This window comes from Lytechinus variegatus, chromosome 3 (assembly GCF_018143015.1).
Source record: "Lytechinus variegatus isolate NC3 chromosome 3, Lvar_3.0, whole genome shotgun sequence".
NCBI classification, from domain to species: domain Eukaryota; kingdom Metazoa; phylum Echinodermata; class Echinoidea; order Temnopleuroida; family Toxopneustidae; genus Lytechinus; species Lytechinus variegatus.
The window spans coordinates 18,284,209-18,305,302 of NC_054742.1; the positions used below are offsets into that span (position 1 = coordinate 18,284,209).

At 34.8% G+C, this 21,094-nt stretch overlaps 2 protein-coding genes across 2 annotated transcripts; both read left to right on the forward strand.

Annotated features, from left to right (window-relative positions):
• Positions 1-201: 201 nt before the first annotated feature.
• On the forward strand, positions 202-14,340 carry LOC121410384 (V-type proton ATPase subunit F-like). The gene is made up of 4 exons (XM_041602431.1): positions 202-364; positions 8,052-8,133; positions 11,131-11,336; positions 12,836-14,340. The coding sequence occupies exons 1-4, from the start codon at positions 317-319 to the stop codon at positions 12,863-12,865; spliced, it is 366 nt and encodes a 121-aa protein (XP_041458365.1). The 5' UTR covers positions 202-316; the 3' UTR covers positions 12,866-14,340.
• Positions 14,341-15,258: 918 nt separating this feature from the next.
• On the forward strand, positions 15,259-19,954 carry LOC121410385 (5-hydroxytryptamine receptor 2B-like). Its single transcript, XM_041602433.1, has one exon. It carries the CDS (start codon positions 18,819-18,821, stop codon positions 19,899-19,901), a length of 1,083 nt encoding a protein of 360 aa, XP_041458367.1. The 5' UTR covers positions 15,259-18,818; the 3' UTR covers positions 19,902-19,954.
• The last annotated feature ends 1,140 nt before the right edge of the window (positions 19,955-21,094 follow it).

Consider the following 21,094-nt stretch of genomic DNA (forward strand, 5'->3'; position numbering starts at 1 on the left):
ATAATATTTAAAAATAAAACTTATACTAATTGTTTATTTATAAACGAATCGCATTGATTATTAACCAGCCTGAATCAATCAAAATTTATTGAAATATCAAATGTGATTTGGCCTGTACCTTATTTTTTTTTAACGTTTTAAATGTTTGAACAATTTTCACCTTCTTGATGTCCCCTATTTAAACAGAATGGACCTGGCCGACTGTGCAAGAGATAGATCGAAATTACAGAATTTACTCATATCCTGAGAAAAAGCTGCTGAGCTGAGCTGAGATTGCCACGGAAAAACCAAGAAGAGAACATTATTAACGTCAAGAATGGCGCATTCATCGAAAGGGAAACTCGTAGCTGTAATTGGCGATGAAGTGAGTACAATATCATTTTCATATAGGATTAAGATTGCATTCACAGATCTAACTGTGATGAACGAGAGAGCTGATGCGCGATGCTTACCGCCCTATTGTTTTCCAGACGTAAAGTCCCACACCGCACACGTTCATAACCATGCTGTGCAGGGGATGAATCATATATCATATTGGGTGATTTCAAGTTCGGTGTTGGTGTTGAGAGCGTGAAAAGGCTGCTGAACCGAGCCCCAACACCGAGCTGGGTTCAGAGGAGCGATACCGATCGCGTTATCGATATCCTATGACGTCACGCCTCTGCGCTGCTGATCATCTCAACTTTACGCGAGAAATTCTCGACGACGAAAGTGAAGTCGGGACCACTCCTAGTACCAATGAGGTCCAAACATTAACATGTATGGACCTCATAGGCGACATTACCCAAAAATATGGGTTAGACAATGCTGTTCTGATTTCCAACCCAAGACTTTGGTAAATGTACGCCTTAATACAAATTGGAGTTACGTGATATGACTTTCATTTGTTGGGGAGACATTAAAAGTATTAATTAAGTAGTTCAAATTATTATCATTAAACTTACATTTCAGGCCCTTTTTGTTGATTTTCGGTGAGCGTTCCACACAGCTGCGACGAGTGATCAACTCCGAAGTGATACGCGAACTGGTCAGCTGATCGGTCAGGTGATCGGTAGATTATCTTTTTGTCAGACGTTCATAATTTATGTAAAGCGTATCAATCTTCAGTATCTTGATTCCAAACTAGTATCAGTATTGCAGATAAATGTCATTATTGATTGGAATCAGTGGCGGATCGGGGGGGGGGGGTGGGGGTGGGGGTGAGCATTTCTGCCCGATCCCCCTATTGAGATTTGTAGTAAATATTTTGGAATTAAATACGTTGTTCATACTAGTTATGCGACCCCTCCTTTATGATGATCACAGCATTATTTGTAATGGGGATATTTCGTTCATAATTATTCTTGTCTCTTCTTTCTCCTTTTTAGCCTTTTTTTGCTTGTTAAAACCTTTTTTCCTTTTTTTTTGGGGGGGGGGGGCTCGCCAAATTTTACGTGGGTCAAAATTACCTTCATTTTTTTAGTGACAATCTTTTTTTCATTTGTCCAGTTCTACGCGAGACAAAATTACCTTCGATCATTATTATAGTTAAAAACTTTTTTTTATTTTTTATTTATTTATTTATTTTTTTTTGGGGGGGGAGGTTGCCAAATATCACGCGAACGTTTGTCAGCTTTTACTGTTTTATTCGACTTATAATCAAATATTAAATGGGGCTTACCACAGTTTTTTTTAAAGTCAATTCATAAGAATATTCCTCCTCGGGATTTGAGCTTTCTTTCATGAAATATCAATTTTTTTCATGATTACCAAAAATACTTAAAATTTTTTATCGGTGTATGCCTATAAAGCTTTAGCTCATGCGTTGCGCCTGCCATATTTTAATGCTGATCAACTTTATGCTTTTAATGAATTCCTAAAAACAATAAATTCTCAGATCATCAATTTTGTCGCAATCGAATAATTCGATTGCGTCTCTCTATCAGTTTTGAATATTCATAAAAAATATCAGCTCGTGCTTTTTGCTCATAATATTTTGATTAGTAAATTCTTCTCTTATATAATCGAGTCGGATAGATAGATAGATAACTAGAGAGAGAGTGTTGGGGGGGGGTCCCTCAGCTACTTGTCCTCGCTTATTTGTTATTATTTGTTATTATGCTCATGTTGTGAGAGCTTTGTGTTTTCACATTTTTTTCTTTTTCAACCTTTTTATTGTCTCGGAGCTTCCCTCTATTTCTTTACACTATATTATAATGTAGTCCTGTTTCAATCATTGGCGGCGGAAGCCCCAAATTTTAGGAGGGGACAACCTAACAAATTTTGACAAGCAAAAAAAAAGGCTCTCAACCCAAACATTTTAGGGGGGACGTAGGAAAATAAATTGACAAGCAAAAAAAAAAGGTCAACAACAAATTTAGGGGGAACGTCCCCGCTTCCGCCGCCTATGGTTTCAATTCTTTTTTTGTTCTCATTTCAATGAAAACATCATTATTAAACTGACGTACATGTAGAAGACTTTATTACGAAATTTTGACATTGTTTTGTTTCATTTGTTTGGCTTTCTTTTTTTCTTCTCCTCATCTTCTTTTTCTTCTTACTTTTTCCCTTTCCTTATTTTCTCTTCAGTATTTCATTCAGGTATCCGCCAATTTATACAACACCAAGCATATAGAGGCGGATAATCAGTGAGGGAGCATGACGGTGTGCCGCTCTAAAAAAAAGGAGGAATATTGGAAGAAAAAAAAAAGAAGAAGGGATGGGGAAAAAATAAAGAAAAAAAAAAGATGATGATGGCAATGACGATGATGAAAATTATCTTGGTGATGATGATGGTTGTGGTGACGGTTGTGGTGATGATGATGGTGATGCTAATGATAGTGGTGATGATGATGATGACGAGATGTAATTTTGTTATTTTGTCTTTGAAAAAATTAAGTAGTGCAAAGTTGAATTCATTTAAAGTTTATTATGAAAATAGCAGAAAAAAATTGGTATGCGTTCGAGGAAAATCCATCCCCCACCAATCTTTTTCAAAGGTAAGATTTTTTTTTTGCCCGGGGGGGGGGCCACTTCCATTCACGAGTGGATACCATGCGCGACCATGGGGTCTCGAAAAGCACCCTAAACACGTAATTTCCATATTCTGAAAATGCACCCCTTAACAAGTATTGGCGTGTGAAACCCTACCCTTAACAAGTATTGGAAACAAAACGATACTCTTGGCAAATATTCCCTGAAATGAACCCCTAAACAAGTACAGGAATGTTTTATTGTTACGGGTCCTTCGGTCGTCGGCTTTACCTTATTTGGTTTAGTACGACCCCACCTTCTACACCTCGCGCAAATCGGACTCTAAACACGAAGTGTTGGAGCAAAAAGGACATCCTTTATAAAACATTTTGATTTTGTTTTATCATCCCCGCAAATTAGACCCTAAACACGACGGTTTTCCTAGCGAATTAATAGATACCCTTTTTTCGTTATTTTTGTGTTTTTGACACCCTTATCACGTTACGTAGGTAACGTGCCCTATCGTGAAAAGGACATCCTTTTTACGTTTTTTTTTGGTCGCGCATGGTATCCACTCGTCAATGTAAGTGCCCCCGGCCCCCGGGTTTTTTTGTGACGGCGTAGGCCTTTGCAAGCAGCTATTATTATGGTAAAAAAGTAAATGAAATGTCAAGAAATACATGATAATGATTTTTATGGTACATTTTAGTAGGCCTATATCAATTCATACTTGTTATCAAAAAGAAAAAAGTGGGTCGTTACGGACCATTAAAAATGGGAAATTTGGGCATTTTATATTTAGGATAGAGCAACTGCTCGTTATAGACGTCACAATAAATCAAGCATTCTAAATTCTATCAACTCCATTTTTTGTCAAATAACACCTTCATCGATATTTTGAAATGATTTTTCTCATATTTTCATCATCTTTTTATCAGGGTGAAATTCCCCTTTAATTTACAAAACAGATTCGCAAACAATATCAAGAGTAGTGGGAGGCAAGGGTGGAAATCTAAGGTAGGGGACCAGGGGCTGGAAAACAGGCAAAAAAAAACAAAAACAAACTAACAAAAAAAAAAGGAAGGTTTATCACCCCCAAAAGAAGGTCGTCTCGTCCAAAATACATGTTTTACTTCGATTTAAATGATGTAGGCCTATTTCTTTCCATCATATATAAAAGAACAAAAATAGTAGGGGGACATTTGATAATGTGCCCCTACTATTTTGGGTTAGGGGGAAGTGTCCCCCTGGGATTTGCGCCCATGTGGGTGGGGGGTGCTGCACCTCCTTTCGGAATCATTATGGAACAGTGTGAATAGTCGCTGTGATTTCGATCTCATACCTATAAAAAAATAGAACAAAAAACGCCTTGACCACAGGCCAAAATGCCTAACAATTTTTCCGCGGCATTAACAACTCTCGTAAGGGGCGCTCCATTTATAAATAGAGTTGCATGTGTAGCTGTCTATGGCAACAGAATCCATCGCAGAATTGAAGCCAGAAGCGTGGGAATTTGGCAGAAAATTCAAGAAAAGAACCGGTGAGTACCGATTTAAGAGTAATTATATATTCATTAACATTTATTGAATCATAAGAATAAAGATTTTTTACGGAAAGAAAGCTTAGTTCTAAGCTAGGGCTGCCCAAATGCGCGTGAGTGGAGTCTCAGTTTCTTAACACGGGTAAGTATTGCGGTGTCGCCTAGAGTGGTCGGGACGGGAAGAAATTGCAATAAAATCTAGTAGTTATCGTACAGAATGCACAGGTTAAAATCACTGCAATAATCAGAAAGCATAAATACTGTTTTTCATTAAAATGTGTAAAAGTAAAACTCTAATGATTTGCGCTCATCTTAGCTGTAATACACTAATAATAGATCATTTTACGGGGGTGTGTCATCGTGTTCGCCTCCTGTTCGTGAACTGCAGTTCATCAACACGAACACCAAACTTGAATTTTGAAATCACGATTTTCCCAATCCCTGGGGGTTGGTGTTAGTGAATAGGGAAATTGCACGTAGATCGTCAACACCAGCTGTAATGCTCGGTTCAGCAGACGACATTCAACACCAGAGCTCAACACCGAACACAAACTGCCGGAAATACGTCATATTTTCCGAGGTCAATCCCAACACCAGCGTGATTTCAAGTACGGTGTTGTAGCTGGTGTTGATGTTGTCCCAACACCAACACCAGATTTCAACACCGTACTTGAAATCACCCACTGATTAATCTAAGTAACGTTAATACCTTTACTTTAGACCAAAAGCTTCAGTCTCTGTATTTTGGTTGTTCCGCTGAACTACGTTGGTTCCACTCACCAATACATAGACTGAAGAGCTTGGAGGCCCGTTCGTACAGCCAACGTAAAGTGAACTAACGTTTTATAGGTTGCGATTTAAAACTTTAAAAATTTACAGTTTCATGGTTTCCATTATCCATTATTTCTTCCAATCTTAAGTTGAAAGGAAATTAAGCTTAATCAGTTCACAATTAACAGATTAAACCTTTATGCTCATGAATAGGTATCTGTTTAGGCATTTTGATGTTCATCAATATATATTCATTTTGATGTTCGGCAATATATATCATATATATTCATGGTAGTAAAGTCTTCACTTTTATCATCAAAATATATACATGTATATATATGTATATGATATATATTGCTGAATCATAAAATGCCTAAACAGATACCTATTCATGAGCATAAAGGTTTAATCTTTTATTTGTAAACTGATTAAGTTTAATTTCTTTTCATGTGTTTGCATGCTGTAACTTAAGATTGGAATAAATCATGTAACTGGTAAACACTTTACTAACATGAATATCAGTGTGTGGGACTAGAGTAAAATTTCATGGTATCTTTGGAAGAGTTTTTAAAGGTGAAGAAATAAAATATCATCATTGATTTTAACATATTTTGTCAATATCATACCAATAATTAACATACACAAAAATCAAGTTAAAAAATTATTTGTCCGGGGGGACCTTTGCTCCAATACATTATTCGATGCATGTTTTGGATTCCTCTCTGAATTTCCTATCAAATGGTACCAGTTTCATGAAAATTGGTCAACACGTAACGACGCAGTGGCCATTGAAAGTTGAAGGTCACGCCCATTTTTGTCAATACAAGGAGAAAAGGGCGGGCCATAGCGCGAGAACCGACGGACCGATTGGACAAATTTTTTTTGTTTTGTGCTTGGGCCATGGTGAATTTTATGTATACCAGATTACAACAAATTCTGAGACGGTAGGGTGCAAAATTGCACATTCATTGGGTGAATTGGCATGGAATGACCCGCATACACTAGCTTATTTTTAATATACAGACTTATACTTTATATTTGGTCTCTCAATCTGGCTGCTCGATCCTCGGCCCCGTCTTACAGACCTGCCAACCAGTATGTTTTTGGTATGTTTTTGCAACATCAAAATTTTTAAAAATCAAAGTCCGTATTTTTATTCACTATAGAAATTGTACACTTAATTGTCGGCAGTACGTTTTTTCTTTAAAAATATGTTTGTTTGTTTTTTTTACAAAATTGTAATTCATTGAGAAAAATCATCTCTATGTCTCTATTTCATAAAATTACAAAAATATGGTTATTAGATTAATGTAATTTCAGGTAACTTGGTTTTTTTTAATCATTTTGTTAAAACCGGGGTGAGATACACACATGTTTCAATTGTTTTTTTTTTTCATCTACATGTACAAGATCAGTGTGCATTTTAGCTTGCATGCAGCTTGAGCGCCGCGATGAGCGAGTGCGCCATGTATTTTATTATAAAGTACACTTTTGAGGGGAAAAATACATTTTTTTTATTACAATTTTTCATTTCCAGAGGTTGACAGATCTGCTGTAACATTATTGATCTTGTAATGAAAAGCCTGTTTTCCACAAAAATAACAAAAACTACTAGTTATAGAGATAAAAGCCCCAGAAATCTTGGAAAATACAGTGAGCATTGAGTTCATACTTTCACTGTACAATCATGTTACAAAGATTGTTCTATAAATCCACATTGGAGTATCCATAATAATTTCAATACAAAGAAATTGGACTTTTAAAAAAGCCTGGATTTTGAGTGACACTACACAACTGGGCTGAAATTAAAAACTGTGTTAAATTTCTTTGCGAGATGCCGGATGAGCTCCACATCATTGATGTGCTAGTTTTTTTTTAATTAATTTATGTTCTCTCTTGTTTTGGGGTGCTCCATAATCTTTTTAAATGGAGATTATTGGCAACTTTTCCAATCATAAGTAATGTAGGACTGTTATTTTGTACATTTCTTTTCTCTTTTTGTTCTTCAGTTTTGTTATTTAGTTCAGTTTGTTTACATTCTTGATGCTTCTGTTGTCATCCATTTCCATTTGACTTTCAGCCTGCTTCTCCCATCATTCCTTTCCTATTCAGATGTGTTCATTCATTATGTTCTCACATCTGATTCTTTTGTTAAACATTCTTATTATGCAATCATCACAACATCTTAATATTATCTTCACTTATCTCTTATTGGTTATTTCATGAATTAGACTCCTATTAGTTGGCTCCTCCATTATTTTAATTTTGATTGGTTGATATTACTTAATTTGAATATAGGCCTACAGGTATTTTAATTTTGTGATATGATTCTTAGTTTTACATTGTGTACTTAGGCAAAGAAGCCATCTTGATTAATCAGTGCACTACCAGACTTCATTGAGTTAAGTTTGGTTATCATGTTCCTGTGTCTTCTGAGTTGATTCTACTTAATTTCTGTTTGCTGTTCCATATAATGTGTATGTTTGAGCTTGTGTTATCCTCCTTGTGCAGTTGAATATTTATTTCCCATAGACTTATATTTAAAGCCGCACAAGGACATTGAAATGAATCAAATGTGGTAGAACAGCAAGGACAAGGTACAAATACACTGTGATATACATTGAAGATTCCACATCTCTGTTTATCTCCATTTATACTAGCCAAATGGCCGAGGATTATGATTTGTCTGATAGGCTTTGCTTGAAAGGAGATGGAAAAAGAAGCCATTTTGGTGGATGTGTTTGTTATTTCTTTTATGCATGACGTCTGATATTTGTATTTCTTACAGGATACATGCACAGGATTCCTCCTTGGGGGTATTGGGGAAATCAATAACAAGAGACAGCCAAACTTCATGGTAGTTGAGAAGGGTAGGTGAAACTTTAATTGTAGAGGATTGCTAGTATTTTTGTGAATTGTTTCCTGACATCTGTATGTTCTGTAAAATACATTGATATATCTTGCTATTTTAACAGGGAAATCTATTGGTAGATTAATAGTGTTAATACTTGATTGATAAGGAATGAGTCGAAGATGATGATCATGGTAGATATACAATGCGTCCCAGAAAAAACGAAACCGAGATTAAGCGATGATTCATCATAACTTAATCACAAATACAATAGACAAATGACCTACCATTGTAAAGCCTAGAATCTCCTCTTTTATCTTAAATTACTTAAGATTATTTCTCATTCACGCATGAGTGAGCAAAAACAATTTGAAGAAAGGATACCAAAATCTCATTTGGTGGGGGGTATCTGAATTTTAAAAAAAAATCACATGCCTAAAAATTTCAATATCTGCTCTTTTATTTGATACCTTAATCACAAAAAATGGTCAAGAAGTAAAAAAGTTATGTTCCCTCGAAACAATGCTTGTATTTCCATAATTTCATTAAATAAACATGTTTTCACTGGTTTCCCACAGAAGCTATCGCATGGTTAACAAAAGACTAAATGCATGGCTGATCGTCAACAAAATGGAGTGTTGAGTGAGGCTGAACGCTAGCCTGTAAAACCTCTTCATTTATGAAATTATTGAAATTCAAGCCTTATTTCAAATTATCAGAACTTTGTTATTACTTGACCATTTTCTGTAATTGAGGTATATCAAAGAGCAGATATTGAACTTTTTAAAAATGTGGTTTTCTTCTTGAAACCTAAATACAGCCTGCCAAGTGACTTTTTGGTATCCCCTCTTCAAATTGTTTTTGTTCACTCATGCATGAATGAGAAATAATCTAAATAATTTCAGATGAAAGAGGAAATTCTAAGCTTTACAATGGTTGGTCATTAGTCTATATTATTTATGATTAAGTTATGATAACTCATTGCTAATTCTCAGTTTTGTTTTTTGTGGGACGCACTGTATAAATATTAAAAAAGTAACAAAAACAAAAAATCCACTTGCAGATTTTTTTTTTGGGGGGGCAGTAGATTTTGCCTCATATGCCATATCTGGCTGCTTCAAAATTATTGGTTAATTACGCCTCTGACCCAACCCTCCCTCCTCCCTCTATGAAATAAAACAAAAAATCCCTAACAGAGAACAATGTTTGTGTCAGTTTGACACCCATGGTCAGTATACCTACTATCAGTTTTCAGTTTAGTGGCTTTTTTTACATACCCATATTTTCCATAATATAATATTACTTATGCCGTGGCGTCCATAGTCTGTCGTCCGTCCACATTTTCAAAATGCTACTACTTCGCCATTTCAAGTCCGATTTCAATTCTGTTTGCTTTATATGATAGCACTAAGTGGGGGATTCAAAACTTCTACACAAAATTTTGAAACTCATTAAATATGCTAATTTATTCATATATTTTCTAAACTCACAAAAATTACTTATTTATTTGTTGATTGATTTTAGTTATTTTTGTTCCATCTGAGAGCTACATTAGGTTCACCAAGGTTCTACACAGAGTTAAATGCTTTTATGTCATTTCTTCATCAATTTCAATTCTATATCCTCAATGTCACCAATATAATTCACTACAGTGTCAACTGGGCTGAAATTAAAATTGTGCTAAATTTTGTTGCGAGATGCCGGATGAGCTCCACATCATTGGTGTGCTTGTATATGAATAGGAATGGAATGGGAATGGTTTCAAATAATTTTGAGAAAGTAATGTAGTGGAGAAGAATAAGCATTTTAAAACATGTTGGTGCACATTATTTAAAGACATATTAACTTTGTGAACATAATTTCTAAAATCTAATTCGGAATCAGAAATGTGTGTGGGATTGTGGATGGTTTGTCAATTTGACATTGAAATAAAATGAAACCAATCCAAAGTTGGTATGAAGTAAGTAGTTCTTAAAAAAGGCTTTGGGAGTATTATCTCTACCATAGATTAATTCAAACAGACCACTTTTCTCACATTAAAAAAATATAATTGTTACTGTTAGTATACAGAGAGAGGTGGAGAGAGATGAATAGAAGTAAATAGGCAGGCAGCATAGCCTATGCCCGGGGGGGGGGGGGCACTCAGTATATAATGCATAGTGGGTATGTGCCGCGGAGGGGACCCCCATTTTCACACTCAAATTTCCGTTCCAAGGCATAGCATTTTTGCCTTGTTGAGAAAAAGAACAAAGGAAGCCACTCCAAGGCATAGCATTTTCTTATCGAAAAAAAGAAGAGAGAAATCCGCTCCAAAGCTTCGCATATTTTTCGTTACGCCACTCCGATCGCATTGAATGAGCCGCAATTTTGGTGAAAAGCGGCCGCAGAGCTTCCCCGGCGGAGGCCGCGCTAGCTGCATCATGCACACATGACCGTTCCATATGGCATAGGGATGCATACGCGCTCACACGCTGGCGATCCGTTCCAAGGACCCCCGTTTTCACAAACATTTGTCGTTCCGAAGCCCGTTCCGAGGACCCTCCTTTTTACAATAAGCCCGCTCCAAGGCCCCTGTTTTTGTCTCGCCCGCGGCACACCCCCACCACTTTTTTGGTCGGTGCCCCACCCCCCCCCCCCCCCCCAGGGGCCTATGCCCCTAAAACCTTACCATGACCTCCACATATTTACATGCACATTCATTCACAATTCAGTCAGTTAAAGTTTTCTCAGTGCAACCAGGCCTGGCTGAATTGGTTTACATTTCTTAATCTAAAAATCATTTGCATCCATATTTTGCTTTGAAACTTTCAGACAAGTATTTCAAAACTATAAATCTTTTATATCTAAACTGTTTTCAAAATAAAAAATGTTATTTTTTAGAAATAAAACACAGTATTAACCTTCAAATTAAAAGCGGAAAGTAACAAGAACATAGAGTGATAGACACATGACTTTGTCTTGACTGTTACTTGTATTAGAGAAAACTTATGTTCCCTTTTTTTTCTATGTATACCAGAAACTGCAGTCCATGAGATTGAAGAGAGCTTCAAGAACTTTGTTGCACGCAATGATATTGCAATCATCCTCATCAACCAGAACATTGCTGAGCATATACGTCATCTGTTAGATAATCACACTGATCCAGTTCCATCTGTACTTGAGATCCCATCCAAAGACAGTCCTTATGATCCTAGCAAAGACTCAATTCTTAGAAGAGCTAAGGTTTGTCCTCACCCCTCATTTTTCCCTCATCTCAATCTCTCTCTATCTCTCTGTCTGTATCTCTGTTTGTCTCGGTCTATTGCCATGTCTATTTCTTTATTGCATTTTTTTTCTACTGTTGTTTCCTATATACAGTGGTGTTGTCTCATCATTTTTTTTTTCTTCTTGCTTCCATTTTTTGGTGGAGGTGGTTGTTATAGCTCATTTGATTTCAGGTTGATAAAAGCTTTTAATCACTAGTACATTTTTGTCTTGCCTGGATAGCAAAAACAAGACAGAGCAAGATGCGTTTTTCTCGTCAACATTGATTTTTTTTTTCAATGTATTTATGTATTATTCTATAATGATAGTGAAATTACAGAGAAATGTTTAAAGTCTCTAATAATATTTAATTAATGAAGGTGAACACCTGTAACATGTATGTGTGCATGTATTACCCATGCCCCCTTGCTGGCTGCATTTATTTCTGTTTTCTTTTATTATTATGGGAGTATTAACCCTAAAAAGACTGGGGGGGCTGATTGAGCCCCCCCCTCGACATTTTTCGCGATAAATCCGCCGCGCGAAATTTTTTGACCGCGTCGCTCGCTGACTTTTTACTTTCAAGTCTCGTGCAACTTTTGAGACCAAAATTGCGACCCCCGGGTACGCGGTTCCAAAATTACGCAACATTTCGTAAGTGCATGCAGACCCAAAATTACTCAAAAACGTGAATTTGTGTACAAATCCAATGCAAATAGTGTTCTTAGCCAAAATTCATAAATGTATCATTATTTTTCCTTTTACTGCTTAAAATCAATAAATTTTATCTTGTTTATGGTCAAAATAAAGTCCCCGACAATTTACATTGAAAAAACAATAAAAAAAAGTCGAAAAACAAAGAAATACATAAGAATTTTAGAAAACAATAGAATACATAAGAAAATAAATGTGATTTTGAAATTTTTTTAAAATCAATTTGATCAGATGCCTATCTAGAGTATGTGAAACAAAAATTAGCATTTCAGGGGCATTATTTTATTAATAAGAGCAAACTTATGATTTTACGCATAAATTAGCATAATTAATGAGACATGAGATTTTTTGCAGAATTTGATGTTATAGTTTTGTAGATAATGCCATGGGTAATGCGTGTGCCAATTTTCAGCCCCCCCCCCCTGTCTTCTTAGGCGTCGAAATAGCCCAGTCTAGTGAACACTTTTTGCGAGAGTGATCACGAATTTCCTAGAAAGCCAGTGAACACTTTTTGCGAGAGTGATCACGAATTTCCTTGTTGACCATAGTAGATTGCGAGACAAATGAATACCCTCTAGCGATTATTTCAATCCGCAATAATGAACCTATTTAGTATTATAGCCAGTCTATTTAGGGTTAAGCTTAGTTAAAGGTATGTGTGTGTATAAGTCATGTTAGTTCGAATGGGAGGTTTGTTTTCATATGATTTATCATTGTGATATATGTATGTGAAAGTCTTTTCTTTTTATTTTACTTTATTGCAGGGTATGTTCAGCGCTGAGGATTTCCGCTGATGTCGTTGGAACAATATTTCTCTCTTCTCATTCCATATAATTATATAGATATATATATGATACATGTTACTGGGTGATAATAGTTAAAATGGTGAAGATTAATTTTATGCAATGTGTCCCATGATTTTTTCCACCAATAAATAATAATTCTTCATGCAAATATATACGGGCATGCTCCTGCTAAATACCTACTTGTACCAGATTCATCCAATCAAAGTTTTCAATTGCTCTGCTATCCTGTACATTTTGGAGACTTAACTATTTTGAAACAGATAGATACTTTTCATGTGAATTTAAAAAAAATACAATGCACCTCCAAACTGAATTTTTTTTTTTTTTAAACTTCTGTCTATATTTCATTTTCATTATTATGAATCCTGAATAAAGAAATGTTGGACACATTACATAAAATCAATAAGAACTGTAATACTCCCTACTTCACTTTTTATTATTTCTGTAGGTTAGATAGATGCTGTATTATCATTTCTTTAGTATATTTTGCCAGTTTTGGATTAAAGTAGTAACTTTGTAAACTCCATTGAGTGTTAAATATATATGAAAAAATTATATATATCCAACCATTTCATTAAGTATATATATTTATCTGATGTATGTGTATCAGTAATTTGCATTTTAAGGGGAAGTTCACACACACATTGACGTCCTGTTGGTTCCAAGTTTAACAAAAGAAAAAAAAGAAAGAAACTTTTCAGTAATACGTGAAAACTCAACCAAAGATAAACAGAGTCTTTTATTTTTTAATGTCATTTGAGGAAACTAATTACTAAACATCCTAATTAAAGCAATTACTGTAAATACATATACTTTATTGTAGATCAATAATCATTACAGTTGCACAAGATTGAATGGTTTGCTACATACCAGCACGTGTCAGCTTTAAAAATGCAGGTACATGATTTGTTGCTTGTATGCATACACTTCATTGGTGCTCACTGAAAATATATTTCCAAGGATGTCAAACTATATATAGACCTATTGTGTGCAATTCTACATGTATCACTTGGAAAGTGGAATCAAACTTCATTTGATTTTGGTATTGTTGATGAATTTGAAAATTATCTTCAAATGAATAATAATCAAAATATCCACAGAGTAGGAGGCGAATGATTTTTAAGTTTTTTTTTTATTTATAAAAATTTGACATTCTACAAAGAATCATAAAAGAATGGTGATTTGTTTTTAATGACTGTTTGCATCAATTTTGATATTTGAAAAAAAGGAACAATATGGGAAAGAATCAAGCTTATGTTATCCTTATATTGTCTTTAATGGTTCCATTTGCATATTTTGTTGGCCTTTTTTATTAACCCATTTAAGACAAAGTGAACATACGTTTTTGTTTGCTATGGTTTTTCCCCATGAAGAGCAATATTGTACAAAATACATGGGATGAAAATGAAACAAAATTTACACTAACTTCAGTTTTATTGCATTATTATCTTAGATTATATTCTGAAACACATTTTAGAACAAGTCACTCTGAATCATTCAATTAGCAATGTTATGGAAATGCCCAAATCACTGTTTTCCACACCACCTGACTGATTTCTAACTTCTCACTCAATCTGTTCTTATTAATAAAGTTAGTAAACATCATACGGAATATAAAAGTTGCCAATTTGAAGAATGAAAGATGATTGTTAGAAAGGGGTTAAGCAATACTCCTTTTTTATCTTTTTTCCTACCAAAGTTTGCGTTGTTGTTGGATTGAATGTAGTGAACAAGAAACTTGTTATCTATCAGTACTTGTGAAATAGATGTGTTCAATTTCCAAATAATGATATTGTATAAATTTAATGAGAGTGCTTTTAAGATAGTTCAATGTAATGAGTTGTAATTTTTCTTTTATTTTTTATACCCCTGTCCTAGACGGAGCGTATTATGGTATCACGCTCGTTTTGTCTGTCTGTCCATCCGTCTGTTAACTTTTCATTTTAAATGCGATAACTTCAGTTTGACTTAACCTATAGGTCAAGGTCACAGTGACATTTTTTCATCATACCCTTCTGCGGTCTTTGTAGATGTGACAACTTCAGTTGTGTGTGTAATACCAGCATGGATCCCAGGAAGCCTATTGATTTTGAGGTCAAAAGGTCAAGGTCACAGTCACATGTTTTCATCTTACCCTTCTGCAGTCCTTGTAAACGCAATGTTTAATTTAACATAGGCTCATATAATTTGGTGTGTACGATACTAGCACAGGTCCCAGGAAGCCTATTGATTTCGAGGTCAAAGTCACATGTTTTCATCTTACCCTTCTGCAGTCCTTGTAAACGCAATAACTGAAGTTTAACTTAACCTAGGCTCATATAATTTGGTGTGTATGATACTAGCATAGGTCCCAGGAATTCTATTGATTTTGAGGTCAGACTGTCACCTTTCTCTTTTCTTGCTTGACCAATAACTCCATTTTCTGTGTTACACGCGGGCGTATTATGTGCTCGCCTTAGCAACACTGTATTGATACTTCATGTGAGTCTTGGGTTTTTATTTTATTTCTTTATTTCTACAACACGATGGCTGGAATTCAGAAAGGTGGTTTTGAAACCACAGTTTATGCAAATTTCATGCATTGAATAAGCTAATTTTAGCACATAAGAAATGAAGAGAGCTCTAATAGTGAATGCACACATTTATCAAAGGGCACTGAATTGATGTGTGTTACTAAGGTTGCACCATTAATGAGACTACTACTTTTTATTGATGATTCCATTGTTTATTACATAAACAGCAGGCTCATCCCTGGGGCTCATCAAAACAGTATCCTTAGTGTCAGGCATCAATATAGCTCCCTGTAATAAAATCACAACTTCATTATTGGGCACTTTCTCCATATATACATCACACTGAAATAGTGTAATTGGTGCATGCAATCAGGAATCATGGTTTCAAAATTACGTTGTCAATTTTAGGCAAATCAGTTTGTAAAATGAACAATTCTTCATCTTTGAGAACCTCATGACATTTATTTTTCGTCATTTTGGTATATCTATCCCTTGATAATATGAATATATAGTGGCAAAGGATATTATGAGTTGCATGCTATATTAATAAAAATAAACCTACAATTATTACGCATTTTTATTAATCAATGGCACTGAAAGTTATACTGTTATAAAATGTTTTATATTTGTATTTGAATGTCAGTAAAACTAAAGAAATTATTGAATATGATGGTTTGAAGTGTTTTTATTTTTCACATATTTGTTTTGTTTTTGTATTTTATAGCCTATAGCGTTAAAGAGAAAGTTTACCCTGAATCAAGAATGGTTTTAATGAGCATATAAATGAAAGAAACAATGAAGTTTTGGCTAAAATCCATCGAGTATCATGACATCATAAATTGGCAGCACCTTGAATGGCATGATTTGTGATATAAGTGCTATTTTCTCAGAAAATCAAAACTTTTTTTTACCTGTCAATAATCATCAGACTCGCCATTTTTTACACGCTTCTTTGAGGAAAATATTTTCAGTCATAATGAACCATAACAAAATGGAAATTTTTGGAATATATATTATATCTTATTACACGATATACATGTCATCAGCTCAAGATGTCACAAAGTAGGAAAATATACTTATAAAAAACTTATTTGTCTTATGCTTTGATGGATATTTTGTTTTATCTGATTTGGGTACTTTTCTTAAAATGAATTTGTTGCCAAGCTGAACTTTAAGCTTGGAACTTTTTTGTAAGTTGAAAATATCAGAAATTAGTTTGTCATGTTATATTTACACAAACTTTAGTTTTGTTGCATTATTATCTTAAATAGATATGTTCAGGCTCCAAATAATGAAATTGTATAAATCTAACGAGAGTGCTTTTAAAAATTACCTTCCACAAAGTCAAAAAGTAAGAGAATATACAAAAAAAAGTCTTGTCTTATGATTTGATGGGTATTTGTTTTATCTGATTTGGGGACTTTTTTAAAAACGAATTTGTTGCCAAGCTAAACTTTCCTTTAAAATTTGAACTTTTTGTAATTTGAAAATAGAAATAAGTTTGTCATGTCATATTGACAAAATAGTTTCCAAAGTTATAATTCTACATGGATTTGTACTGGCATGCTGAAGACTAGTCTTGTGAATGAGGGACAGCTAGTGATATCGTTGGTCATGTTATACCCTATTTTGATGCAATCCGATTGCCGAAGCCGAGCATGTGAAGTCACCAAGTTTTTCTAAAGTGCGTCGGTCATCTTACGTGATTGCAAAAAAAAATGTTTATTGTCGCGAAAATACTTATATTTTTCTTGACTGTTTCATTGTTCAATGTTTTGGCTTGAGTTGTATCATCAATTGAAAATGAGAGAATTATTGTAAACTGCTTTTGTAATTGTTCTCAAAACTATCAAATATGACTTTGGCGATAAGACCAATTATGTTTTTTAAATGTGTAAATTGAAATTTTTAAAGCACAGTTTCCAGATGATGTGAACACTGAAAAGGCTGTTCGATAATGAAGCCATTAACCAGCCGAGGATTCAAACAGGAATAATGCTGAATTTCATCGAAATCCAAAGTAAAGTTTAAAAAGCCCTGACGTCAAATTTTGCTTATTTTTCACAAAAACAGTTTTATGCACAATAGTGATACGCAAATTAGAGAATCAATAATGTCACTCACTACTTCTTCTTTGAATATTATTAAACACTTCATTTTTTGCAGATTTGGCAATAAGGATACTCATCAAATAGGTTGCAAAAATAAATTCCACATATTCCGAAAGCAATCAAACTTTGTTTCACATTACAATAATGAAGAGGAATATACAAAAGAAATCTAGTGAGTGGGTGATATCATTTTGTTTCCTAACTCATTTGCACTTTGACAATAATGCACTGGATATAACTGATTTGTGAAGTCGAGCTAAACTTTGAATTGTCATAACAGTCTTAATTACATCCGATTTTGGTGAAATTTTCAGTATACTTATTATTCGGGGTGGATTTATCCTATAAAGGTTCATAGAATAGTCTGATTGATAATGCAAATAAAAGATAATACACAAAAACAGCCTTGATGTAAATTATTGATGGCAGTTTGCCCATAGTTCTAAAACATGTAGAAAGTATTTTGTACAAAAGTTGTAGAAATCGATTTAAAAAGTCTATCATTCCCCGCTTGTACCATCGATCTCATGCAAAATCGTCGATATTTTTTTTCCCCAAGATTTGGATGAGAGTGTGATGAATAGGTCACGGTAGTGACGGTACTCCAAGTTGTTTTGTTCACAATACAAAAATACCTTTTCAGATACTTGGAACATTGTGTAAAATTCTTTTCTGTTTGAAAGAAATCTAGTTGGCTTTCACGAGAATATCCATGACGTTTCTTTTTTCCCTTCTATTTCCTATAAATGGCTTGAACAAAATCTTTTCAATATTGACCTTGCAGTATACCTGGATGTGATCTCAAATTTTTGCGACTTTTCTTGCATCTACGCATGTTGATCGATCCGATAATTCACCCATCTATTCTTTTTAAAACCTACGCCTCTGAAAAATAGATTTGTTTACCATCCAGTGGCGACGCCATCAGGGTATTTTGATTTGGGGAAAGAAGACCCAACTTTTCATTCTTGAAAAGAGATATAGGAAGTCGCTCATTCTCTTTCCCATTTACCCTAAAAACTCCACTCCCCCCCCCCCCTTCCATCCTTTCCTCCCTTAGAAAAGTTCATATAGTGGGTAGTATTTCTTGTCACGTCGCATTGTTATTGACTAATATATAAAGCCTTATGTTAGGTCTTTTAACGCAAGTGTATGTAGGCCTATATCATATTGAAGCATGCAGATCTGATGAGAAAGAATTTTCCACGTTAACAAGATAAAGCTGATCTAGGCTTTTCTTGCTATTTCTTCTTAAGGAAAAATTTTCCAAATACTTTTAAAGTTGATATTATTGTCTATAGGAAGTTGTTAATCAGCATGTTCACTACTTTATTTATAATTCGTTTGATTGTCGGGTGTTTAGCCTGCACACTTGGTATACCTGGTAACATAGCAATCATCGTCGTCTTTACGAAGCAAGGTATTAAGAATGCTACTGATGTTACCTTCGTCGCCCTTGCAGTGGTCGATGTCATTGCTTGTGTCATGAACGGGATGAAGATACCCATAGCTTTCTTTCATGATGAGCATCCTTGGGCATGTTATATCGAGGTGATTGGAGCGAGATCACCTCTCTATGCCGGATTGTTTTTGACCATCTCGATAGCGTTTTATCGCTACCAAGCGGTATGTAAGCCATTTGACAGACGATTCGGACGACGAGCTTCCACATTGGTCTCTATCTGTTGTCCCATCATCGCCTTCGGTCTTCATATACCGTTCTTTTTCATCACAAAGTCTATGAAACGTCGTGGGCAGTATGGATGCAATGTATATGGTGATATTTCTTGGGGGCGTGACGTATATGCCAAGTCTCAAGCAATTATATTCTTTGTTTCTGCTTTGGTTATAACAACTTTATATATTCGTATTTACAAGTTCATTCGTGCTCATCAGATCATTCGTCAACAAATGACTAACAGATATAGCTCCGACTGCCAAGGACGTCCAGGTGAAAATATAGATACAAAAGCCGAGTCTGTCCTTTCAGTAAGTGCCGATATATCAAAATCAGATATTACCGTTTCAGCAGAAGGAGAATCCATCGGAATTACTGAAATGACATCTTCAGTAGATATCAAACCAGCCAAATTGAAGAAGGCATTCCAGAAAGCAACAAGTCACAAGATGAAAAGGCCAGCAAAGAAGCTCCAATCAGACCATAAAACAACTCAAGTCGTCATCATTATTACCGTCTTGTTTTTTCTTCTCTGGCTCCCGAATATTGTCATCGATCAGATTCCTAATGATCAAATCACTCGCATTCTCTTGGCGAAAGACAACGGATCTCTCATATTTTATTTCACTCTTCAAGTCAAGTATATTAGTCATATCACCAATGTATTTGTTTATATTTTGGCATTCCGTCGTTTCAGACAGACATGTTGTCGTTTATTCTAATAGTTACATTACCTCAGTGAGTGTATCATGATAATAATAATACAGGACCATAGGTGGCGGATCCAGGGAGCCGAGCCCCCCCCCCCCTCCCCTTATTGGCGGAGCAAAAAAAAGAGGGGAAAAAAAGAAGAGGAGGAAGATCGACGAGTGAATAAAATAAGATGAGGGGAAGGCTTGGAAAATAAAAATAAAATAATCTTTCATGTCACTATATAAGATTTTCGCTCGCGTTCGCCTGTTAGGTGATTTACATATCTTGTTCAATGTGGAGCTTAAATATCAAGTTTGGAAGTCGATATACAAAAGATATTTCACCTCTGAAACTTTCATTATTTTTTGTGATTTCCCTAATTGATTTTTAGAAAGTGCTCTGTAAAAATGTCAGTTTTATGGTCTGAATATTAACATTTTCTGCTCGCGATGCGCGCTCGCATCAATTGTTTAGTTGTATACCTATTCTGTATAAGTTACGAAAAGTGCTTAAAATTTCCATCCTTTAGGTAAAAATATTTTTAAAAAATCAGCTCGCGCTCGCATTATTTGATTGTTTAAATACGTAACATCTTCATGGCTAACATTGCAAGCAGTCTTTAACCTGTTCCATCAGTTCAAAACGTGTATCAAACATTATACTCGTGCTTCGCGTTCGTAGTATTTAGTTGCATTCATATCTTTTTCAGGTACATTGCCCAGAATGTTCAAATTTGAGGAAAAAATACATAAAATTTCAAAAAATATACAAGCTTTTATTTACATAATCTTTAGCGACCACGATATTTAAAGAATTCAATGTAATTAAAAGTTAGGAAAAGAACATTGTAAATATGAAAATAATGCTCCCAATAATGAACGACAAAAGCCTGATTAGAGTTCGACATCAATGTGAGTAAATGAGAAGGTAATATTTATCATGGTTTAATATCACTGCACGGTGATGTAACCTACATAATTCTATTTTTGTCAAATGAATCACTAACCATTCAGAAATATCATGGACCTACTACTCTCTCAGAATAGTATGTCCATGGACATATCAAAGGTTGTTCAAACCTGTATATATTTTGTGAAGAGCTTGATTTCAATAGGGGCTTAATCCAGTTTTGACCGAAATTTATTTTATAAAAGATAAGTATATGCATCTTAAACCTGGGAATCAAATGCACAATATCGCATTTGAAAAAAAATATTAGAAG